The sequence below is a fragment of the Austrofundulus limnaeus genome, unplaced genomic scaffold (genome assembly GCF_001266775.1).
Source record: "Austrofundulus limnaeus strain Quisiro unplaced genomic scaffold, Austrofundulus_limnaeus-1.0 Scaffold22, whole genome shotgun sequence".
Classification (NCBI taxonomy): Eukaryota; Metazoa; Chordata; class Actinopteri; order Cyprinodontiformes; family Rivulidae; genus Austrofundulus; species Austrofundulus limnaeus.
The window spans coordinates 3017586-3026831 of record NW_013952424.1 but is presented as its reverse complement, the minus strand read 5'-3'; the positions used below and the strand labels follow the sequence as shown (position 1 = coordinate 3026831).

The following is a 9246-nucleotide window of genomic DNA, read 5'->3' as shown; positions in this document are numbered from 1 at the left end:
GTATAAATAATTAGATTTTTTATATATATATATTTGGGTGTGTTACAGTGGTTGCTTCTGCTATTCATAAGCAGCTGCTTGTATCAAAGCACGAAACAGCCACAGTGGGGAGAAAAAGGAAAGCCTGCTGTGGTTTTAGCAGTAATGTAAATGTTTGGAGTTTTCTACAAAGTTGAAAAGTTATTCTTATATTGGGGAGCTCCTCCTTTGAACAGATGGTTTCCTGGGTGCAGTCGACCAGGCTCCTCTCCGGGGTTCAATCAAAGCTATCGGGCCTGCAAGCATTGGCTCGCATTGCGTTGAGAAAAGCCCAGTTTAGCTCTCAACAAGTGTGTGTCAATTCCTTTTCATGTGTATCTGCTGAAATCCAGAACAGGCCTGCATGCTTTTATTGCTGCAGGTAATTGACCTTTTTTTTTCATGTAAGAATGTGGAAACTTTAAAAAAAAAGTATTTTGATGGAAATTAACCATAAAACGGAATGAAAAAGGGTTTGAATTATGCATGTGTGGTTCTTTTTTTGTGTTTATTATTTGGTTACAGCTCAGTTTTTCATTGCTCTATTTAAAACTATTTTAAGTGTTGAGCCTTTCTTTAAATGCATCATGTAAATTCAAAGAAATGGAGCTTTATAAGAAAAGAGAAGTGGGCAAGAAATTGGTGCCTGAGCTATTCTGTTAATGTCGTCGGTGCATAATCATACAGAAGTGAAAAGAGTTACGGCTGTTGTGGAGAAACATGCCACCAGTTTTTATATCACTGGACAAAGTCCTTATTTGTAGTTGTTGGTCTGTTTCTGATAAAAGGTACTTGAGTTCTTCATGGCTGCTCCTTCGTCCAGATCTGCTTTGGCTTTTAGTGTTTCAGACTTGGATGCAGCCTCAGGGGAGTCATGCTTGGAGCTCATTGCTCCATGAGTAGGAGGATTCCTTCTCTGCTTTTGTAATYAGAGCTGAGATTTCTAAGAAGGAAACCACGCAGGTTCAAAACGGCTGAGATCCAGACTGTGGGAAAATCGGGCTCAACTGTGTGGAATCGTGCACCCCCATGATTCGGTCCTTTCCGTCCGTCGTGCAGCTTACTTCCTCTGCATTGATGCCGCTTTTGCTTTTATTGAAAATGTGATTCCAGTTTGAAACTCAAACCGTGCGTAAATTCTGTTTGTTTGGCAGATGACCGTCTTGCCATGAACCCTCCCTCTATGATCGCCACGGGCAGCATGGGAGCGGCGGTTTGCGGTCTGCAGCTGGACCACAGCGACCAAAGACTCAGCCGAGACAACCTGACAGACCTGCTGGCCAAGATCACCAACACTGAAGTGGTGAGTGTGGAAACACACCGGAAGGAGTCGCTCACTAGTGCCAAAACAATGCAGCGTTAATGGCCAGGATTGTAATATCGCACATCAAAACGCCCTTTAGTAAACAACAGGGATGACTTCAGTGGCGGGCTGAAACTATTTACTTTTTCATGGACAGAGGGAGAGCTAGCTCTTGGGTTCTTGGCTAGAGAGCCAGACTGCTGCTATAAAGAGCAGCGGCGGAGGGAATGTCTTCTTAAAACTCRGAGCCCACATTCTTGCGGTGGGATGCATGCAGTTTCTGTGAATGCCTCCCGCTTTAGCTGTGCACCCCTCCTGCTGGAGGAATATGTTTGCAATAAAGACGAGAAACATCTTTTTCAGTAGACAGATGGGAAGCAGCAGAAGGACGTCTAAGCTGTCGTCAAGCCTGCAGGAAAAATAAAAGGCAGCTAAAGTCATCTTTTAAAAACACTGCTGGCGTTGCTAAATATAACCCAAAAAACCTAAATGCTACTATGTAAACAATATAAATAAATATGAAACAAATGGTTGGACATCAATAGATTTGTGGAATGCAATATGTTCCCACTTGTCTGTTCTGGTGCAAACATTCTTAATTCAACATGTAATGTTTTATTTTTATTTTTTTGCGTCTGCAGTCAACATTATTTTGTACATTACCTGTTTTTGTGTACATTTAATGGAAGTAAATGGTGTTTCTGTAATGATGTATTTATTTGAATGAGCTTACATAAAGTCATCAGTTTAGTCTCAGTAAGAAAATTCTATTCTAATAATCTTTTGTGATGTACATTTATGGTTGGCTTTTAAAATCCATATAAACACTGTTGCCGTTTAGTTTGTGGTTACGTAGCCATGACTACACGGGCCCCGCAACATCACCGTCACAACAGGGGCCCCCCCGACAGCAGCCCATCAGGTTCCAATTATTGGTACCTTTTAAAGGAATGTTAACCTTTTTTTTTTTTGCGAGCTTAGGCTCATTCTTTAAGGGTCTTGCAGTCGGCTCAGGGAGGCAGACCTCCCACATGTTCAACACGCAGACCTGCGGGTGGGAGGGGGGCGTCGATGAAGACGGAGAGAGGATCCCATTTCATAAGAAAAAGTTTCTCCAAAAACATCCGGTCCCACTGTTCTGTATTCTGCTCTACACCCAAATTCAGAGGGTCAGGGTGCAGTAGGTCAAAGCCATTTCCTCCAGACCTCCACATGAGGCTGGCCGTGCCGTAAACCCAAGCTGGGGGTCGGTGGGGAAGAATCCAGTTTTTCAGATGTGCTTATCTGCTGCCTGGTGGATCCCAGAGCTCTTTTTGCACCTCTGACTCTCTCCTGGGAACCTTTTTTTGCTCATGAACCAGCCTCATGTCAGACAGTTCCTGTACCCACTGTGCAGCCTGCTGTTCTCAGCTGCTGGTGTTGGGAGTGTGCTTGGTACTCATTGTTCGAGTCATGATGCAGACAGGACCACCTACCTTTTTTAAAGACCTGTAATTCCCTGCTGGTATGCCAAGCATGTGAATAAAACTGAACGACTTGCATGTCAAATGCAGCAGAAATGCYAGTATTTTGCACGCTACATAAAGACGTTCCGAGTTTCGTCTCGCAATTGACTGAGCAGTTTTTAATCAACTGAACAACTAACACGTAGGTTTAAAACCCTGATTTGATGCAAAACAACAAGTCTTGCAATATGAGTTTAAATTTATTTATTTATTTTATTTTATTTACCGTTCTTTAACCAGGTAAGTCCCGTTGAGATCTCTTTTTCAAGGGAGGCCTGGGCCTGAAGGCAGTTTCTGTGAATTGTACATGTTTTTAAGGGTGGGGGGAAACCGGAGTACCCAGAGAAAACCCACGCAAACACGAGGAAAACATGCAAACTCTGCACAGAAAGACCCCAGGTTCGAACCGGAGATCGAACTCAGGACCTTCTTGCTGTGAGGCGTCGGTGCTAACCACTGAGCCGTCGTGCCGCCAAAGCAAACTAGAAATGTTTGTTAAATTAGTTGTGGAATGTAAAGAAGTTTGAAGGAAGCTTATAAGTTGTTATTATTTATTTATTGCCCCCTCTTCTTTGTTGTTCCAGGACTGTCTGAGGGCATGCCAGGAGCAAATAGAGCGTGTGTTGGCCTCCAGCCTGCAGCAGGGCCAGCAGTACCGGCAGGAAAGTGGCATCAGAGCCGGCAGCAAGGCAAGGGAGCAGCAGGACCAGTCCAGCACCCCGACAGACGTGCGCGACGTCAACTTATGAGCTCTCGTCGTTGCCAGCGCTCCACAGCACTCGCACCCGCCGACCAAAGAACTGATGAGTAAAAGAGGGGCACAAGCTGCCAGTATCCATATTAAGTTGCCCCCTCGAGTGATGGTGTGACAATCTATGAACTTTTAGATATTAAGAAATTTCTAGTTTTTCACCTTTTTTGACCCCATTTACGCCTTGTTTTTATGGCGCGTTTTCACCTTTTTGTACAGATCACATGTAATCAAACTATTTAAAAACAAAAGATGGTTAATCCTTGAAAACTTAGGTTCCTTGAGAGGGAACCTAAAATATTTTCATACTTGAAAAAGAAAAAAAACACATATGAAATATTCTTTTTTTGATAAATAATTAAATGGTATATATTTAGCTAGCTTTTTTTATTATTAATTAATATCTAGTAAGCAGTTACCTTTTCCTTCGGTTTTCTTCATGTGAAAATCCACACAGCAATAATTTAATTTAGTGTATAGCATTCAAACCAAACTGATATCCAACTAGAGGATGCTTTACTATTTATGAGGAAGAGTGGCGGCTCGGAGAGGGCTGGGCCCGCTCACAGCAGGAGTCTGAGATGTAAAGCAGTGGCTGTTTTTAAAACCTATGGATTCCCTGCCATCTTCAGACCGGAAAGGTAAAAGAACCGTGTTGTTTTTTTTATTCTTTTTTATTATTATCATTATTATTATTATTATTAATCAGAGCTACATTGTTCTGTTTTAGTGTGGCTCGTACAAGTTGGAGCACAGTTCATTAGTTGTTTTATTATTTGGAAGGGATTTTAGCTTTAGCCTGGTATTGTTGAGGTTACAATGAGTTCTAGCAAGTTTTCACAAGGTTTTAGAGAAAACAGAAGCAGTTTAGAAGGTTTCTGGAAGTGTTTCGAAACAAAGCGTGTGGAAAGTGGTTGAAAAAAAAAAGTGGAAAGCTCGGTTTGATTGCAAACGGCAACGAGGAAGGTAACTTTAAGCTTTAAGTTTGTGCCTTTGCACCATACAGGATTGATAAGAAGAGAAATGATCCCTGATGATCTTCAGGATTTGGGTGTTTTTGCAAATTCTCTTTAAAAATAAATGATACCATGGAGCTAGTAGTGAAGAGGGCGACATGGCAAAATGATGCACTTTTAAAACACACTCCTTAAGATTGGTAAGGGGTTGATGGTTGATTTAAAACAAATCAGTTTTTAGTTATTTGAAGGGGGTGTTTTTCTAGCTTTTTCTTTTTAAGTTATRTTTTTTTCTGGGCTGGATTCCCATGGGGTGATGATGCGTGTTGTCTCAAAAGCTCTGCCTCGACTGGTGACTAGTCATAGGATTGGCGTAATTGTATGTCATATAAACTAAGGCAAAGCAAGCCACTTGTAGACTTCAGTGTGTTTTATTTAACCCTAAACTTGAATTTTATATATATATTTTTTGTTTCCCAATGATCCCTTTCCATTGAGTCTGCTTAGTTGCGTACATCCTTGACTCTATATTTTTGCTTCAGAACTGCAGTTTTAAAACCACCCTGTATATAACCAGTTGCCAAAAAAAATGCTTGAAATCAATGCAATGTTTCAGAATCTATACTTCTTTTTGGCTGCTCCCTTCTGCATGAAAGATTTTTGCAGTTTAACTCCCAGTGCTGTTCCTTACTCTGAGCTCGAACACCACCGCATCACTGCAGCCATGTTTTAGAATCTTAACTAAGTGTTTAAATTGTGTCGATGCTTGTTTGGTTGTGCTGAAAAGCCAAATGTCTTTTTCCTCCTCCCCCGTAAAAACAATGCTTTAAACTGAAAAAATATATATGTCTGAGGCTATTAAATGTTCGTTTGTACATTTCCAAAGTAAGAAAGATTATCTAAAACTGTTTCTTGCTGCTATAAAGCTTGTTTTTCCTAGTCTTACACAAAAATGCCTGTATGTCACTTGTGTGCTGCTATATTATGTATTTTTGATATATGTAACAAGTCAGCTTTTGTTTGTGTGAGAGGGAAAGTAATAGTTTGATGCGGGACTGGAAGTTCTTGTTTGCAGTCGTCATTAGATTAGCATGTTTTACTCATTTACGTTTTTGAAGTTGTTTTATTTGTGTCCTTTCTTTGTTCTATCATATTCTTGCTGCTTCTTGTGTACCTCAGGTTATTTAAATTGGATTGATAGAGCAAGAACCCATCTCACCAATACCTCATCACACTTCATCACCACGTCGTCTTCACGTTGATTTCTTGGACGGGTTTTTACTTGTATTTTCTGTCTTGTTAGGAAATGTCCTCTGCCAGATTTCACTGAACAAAGTGCCTGCAGCCTACGTTCAAAAGGCTTATTTCATATATCTGGTGCTATTTAAAAAAACAAAACAAAAAAATATCAAAAATAAATCCTTTCCTGTTGAGTTTATTAGAAAAAAAAAACACAAAAAAATGTTTTCTATTAAAACGTGTTTTAATTGGTTCATTTTAATAAAATGAAATGTTGTATTTTTGAGGTACCCATTTACACAAATGTTTGCGATTGTTCTGTGTGGTTGTTGGACTTCAAATCCCTCTCCCACTGTCCTTATGTGCAACCACACAGTGTACCTCAACAATTTGTTTTCAATAAATTGGCTTTAATCATTTGTTTGGTCTTTTATTTCGTTGTCTAACACTTTTTTTTTTTTTTTTGCCAGAGAACTGTTAACTTACTAGAAACAATTTTTTGCAAAGCATTTATTGGAACGAAATGATGTATATATGCATTGACACAAAAAGGCATAACTGAGATTTCATGGTTTCATAGTGTTTGTTATTCTTACTGCTTAGACGAGCTGGTATTTTATCAGAAATTATATTGATTGCTCAAATAAAGCTGCTAAGTAGTTCTGTAAAGTCAAAAAATATTTAAAAAAATGATTTTAAGTGAACACTTTTTGAATGAAAAACGTTTACAAACTTTTCTTGTTTTATTTAAAAAATTTTGGAGCAGAGAAAATTGTTGCAACTTTCTAAAAGGTTCGTCATTTTGCCGTTTCGTTTGTTTACTTTGCTAAACATGGGAAAGCGTTACATTGCGTCATGACGTAATGCCGCTACGCCTCATGCTTCAGACGTAACCCGGAAGTAGCGCCGGAGCCCTTGAAAGCACGGTGAAAATGCTTACATTCAGTTTAACGTTTGTACGACAGTAAGTCAATATTTGTTGTTTCCTTTTTATTATTGTTATTTCGTTTGCATTAGATAAACTGAATGTTTTTTCGGTAAATGAAGCGTATTGGCTGATATTTGCCGGCTAAGTTAGCTAAAGTTTAGCAGCACAGAAAAGAAAGTCGAACTGAATTTTTCGCTGTTTTAAACTGTCAGCCAGTTGAGACTTATTGAGACTTAAAGTGTTGAATTAAAGTAAAATATTTTCCTGTTTTCAAACAGTGGTGAGACGCAGTACAACAGAGAGAAGCTGCTACAAGGTGAGCATCACTATGAATGAATGAATGAATGAATGAATGAATTTATGGATGGATGCTTTATTATCCCTGAGAGAACTTAAAAAGTTAGTTATTTAGTTAAAACAAAAGTCTTTACAAGACAATGCATCAGTGTTTTGTTCAAATAGCATGTTGCACTTTAAATCACAATCATTTTGAGATGTAATTATATTGATTAAAATAAATTTTGTAATGAAGGTTTTAAGGGTTATCATTAATGTAAAACTTTAAAATGTTCAAGTATATGTAGATTGAACTAGAAGTAAAATTAACTCAAATTTGAATGTAAGAAATCTTATTTTTAGAGCTCAAATTTTTGTGCATTTTATTTTTTCTCGCAAATTGTTTGATTTTTGAGGTTTGTTTTGTTATGTATTTATCAAATATTCTGAAAAGAAGTTAATATTTTTGTATAAAGACCATATAAACTATAATGGGGTAATTACAAGAGCCTCAGAAATAAATAATAAAAGTAACATAGATGAAGTAAAACAACTAAAATATTTAAAGAATTGTTTTTAAATATATTGAAAATATATTTAATTTGGACTGGTTATAAGGACAGGATATAGAGCAGTATATCAGTGGTGGGCAGCACTAATCTAAATATTAGTTGTACTAACCCTAAAGCACTAACTCAAATATTTAATTCCCCTAATTCTAAAGCACTAATATAATCCAGTTGACACATGAAACATTCTTCAGGTAACATGAGACAATATTTACTGTGTGCAGAATATTATCACTTAGTGCCCTTGGTGGGCCAAAGGGAGTTACCTGCAGGCCTACACATTTGGCCCACGAGCCTTGACACGTGACCTTGTAGATAAGTGACATACATGAACAAAATGTGTGACAACTTTCACCCTCAGTTGTGAACAATAATGTTTATCAATAACATTTAAAGACCTCAGTTAGTGATTCTAAATTTAGCCCATAAATTTAGCAAGTGCTAATCCACTAATGAATTAAATAAATAGCAAAAGCCCTAAAGCACTAATCAAGAAATTAGCTCCCCTATTAGTGCTTTAGTGCTTTAGGGGAGCTGTGCCCACCACTGCAGTACAAGTATTACTACACTAGTTTTATAAGCTAAACTTAATCTGTACTCAAAGATTTCTGAGTTATGTTTTATTTAAAAAATGTTAAATCTGTTTTAAATTCAGACTGAACTTTTTTTTTTTTAGGTCAGGGCGTGGACACTCCTCTGTCGGAGACAGGCTTGCAGCAGGGGGAAGCAGTTGGACAATACCTGAAAGACGTCAAATTCAACAAAGTGTTTGTTAGTAACCTACAGCGAGCTGTGCAGGTAAGATMCTTACACATCAGGTAAAAGACAACCATGAATCTGTTAGCTTAAAGCTTGAATCCTTTAAACATTGCAAAGAGCTCACTGATCCAAACAGCTGCTGTATGTCATTGCTAAGCAGTGTTCCAGTTAGAGAACCGCTCTGTTAACAAATGCATGGAAAATCAGTTGAACAGTGAAGATGTGTTGGTCTGTAAGAGAAAAAAACAGGATGCATGAGGTGAATGACGACCACATAAAAAAATATTTGTATGAGCATTCATGTTTCTGTGGTCTGTGAATCACTGCTGCTGGTAAGGTATTTTTGAGTCTTTAGATGGTCCGTTTCATCCAAAAACAGATTTTTTTAAGTGTTTGCAAACTTATTGAGTCAATAATTCCCTGACCGGATTTCCTTCTGCAGACGGCTGAAATAATTCTGAGAAACAACACTCACTGCTCTGGCATGGACATGGTGTTGGAGCCTTTACTCAGAGAACGGGTAAGATCTGACGGATTTCTTCTACCAATTACAAAAGTTGCCCATTGGTTCTGAACTGTGGTTTTGTTGCTAATGCAGGGTTTTGGCGTCGCCGAAGGCCGTCACAAAAGTGATCTGAAGAACATGGCCAACGCTGCCGGTCAGTCGTGTCGTGATTACACACCGCCAGGAGGAGAGACTTTAGACCAGGTGAGTCACTGTCAAACCTGTTAGTTTATAGAGCGAAGGTATTCCTGTGCAATGCTGTCCTCTAGTGGCCAGTTTAAAGCATTACGTTACAAAAACATTATTTCTTTTCAACTTTTGAGACTAAAATATTACATAAAACCTGAATTAACAGATATTTTGACATATTACAAAAATTACTGATAATTTAATTTCATCATCTTCCGTCGTAGCAATTTACATGCTGGTTCTTTGAC

General features: G+C 38.4%; 2 protein-coding genes across 4 annotated transcripts in view; both read left to right on the top strand.

Moving 5' to 3' along the window:
- Positions 1-4990, top strand: part of LOC106514815 (G1/S-specific cyclin-D2) — a 13812-nt gene extending 8822 nt beyond the window's left edge. For both annotated transcript variants that reach the window (XM_014004254.1, XM_014004255.1), the window contains exons 4-5: positions 1173-1321; positions 3411-4990. In XM_014004254.1, coding sequence (XP_013859708.1) covers positions 1173-1321; positions 3411-3575 — 314 coding nt within the window. In that variant the 3' untranslated portion in view covers positions 3576-4990. The remainder of the gene's footprint in view (positions 1-1172; positions 1322-3410) is intronic.
- A 1641-nt stretch (positions 4991-6631) lies between these two features.
- The window catches only part of tigarb (TP53 induced glycolysis regulatory phosphatase b), a 6441-nt gene continuing 3826 nt past the window's right edge, over positions 6632-9246 (top strand). Inside the window, exons 1-5 of one of the 2 annotated variants that reach the window (XM_014004251.1) lie at positions 6632-6736; positions 6979-7016; positions 8222-8343; positions 8747-8824; positions 8903-9013. In XM_014004251.1, coding sequence (XP_013859705.1) covers positions 6705-6736; positions 6979-7016; positions 8222-8343; positions 8747-8824; positions 8903-9013 — 381 coding nt within the window. In that variant the 5' untranslated portion in view covers positions 6632-6704. The remainder of the gene's footprint in view (positions 6737-6978; positions 7017-8221; positions 8344-8746; positions 8825-8902; positions 9014-9246) is intronic. The other variant, XR_001309931.1, reaches the window with a different exon arrangement.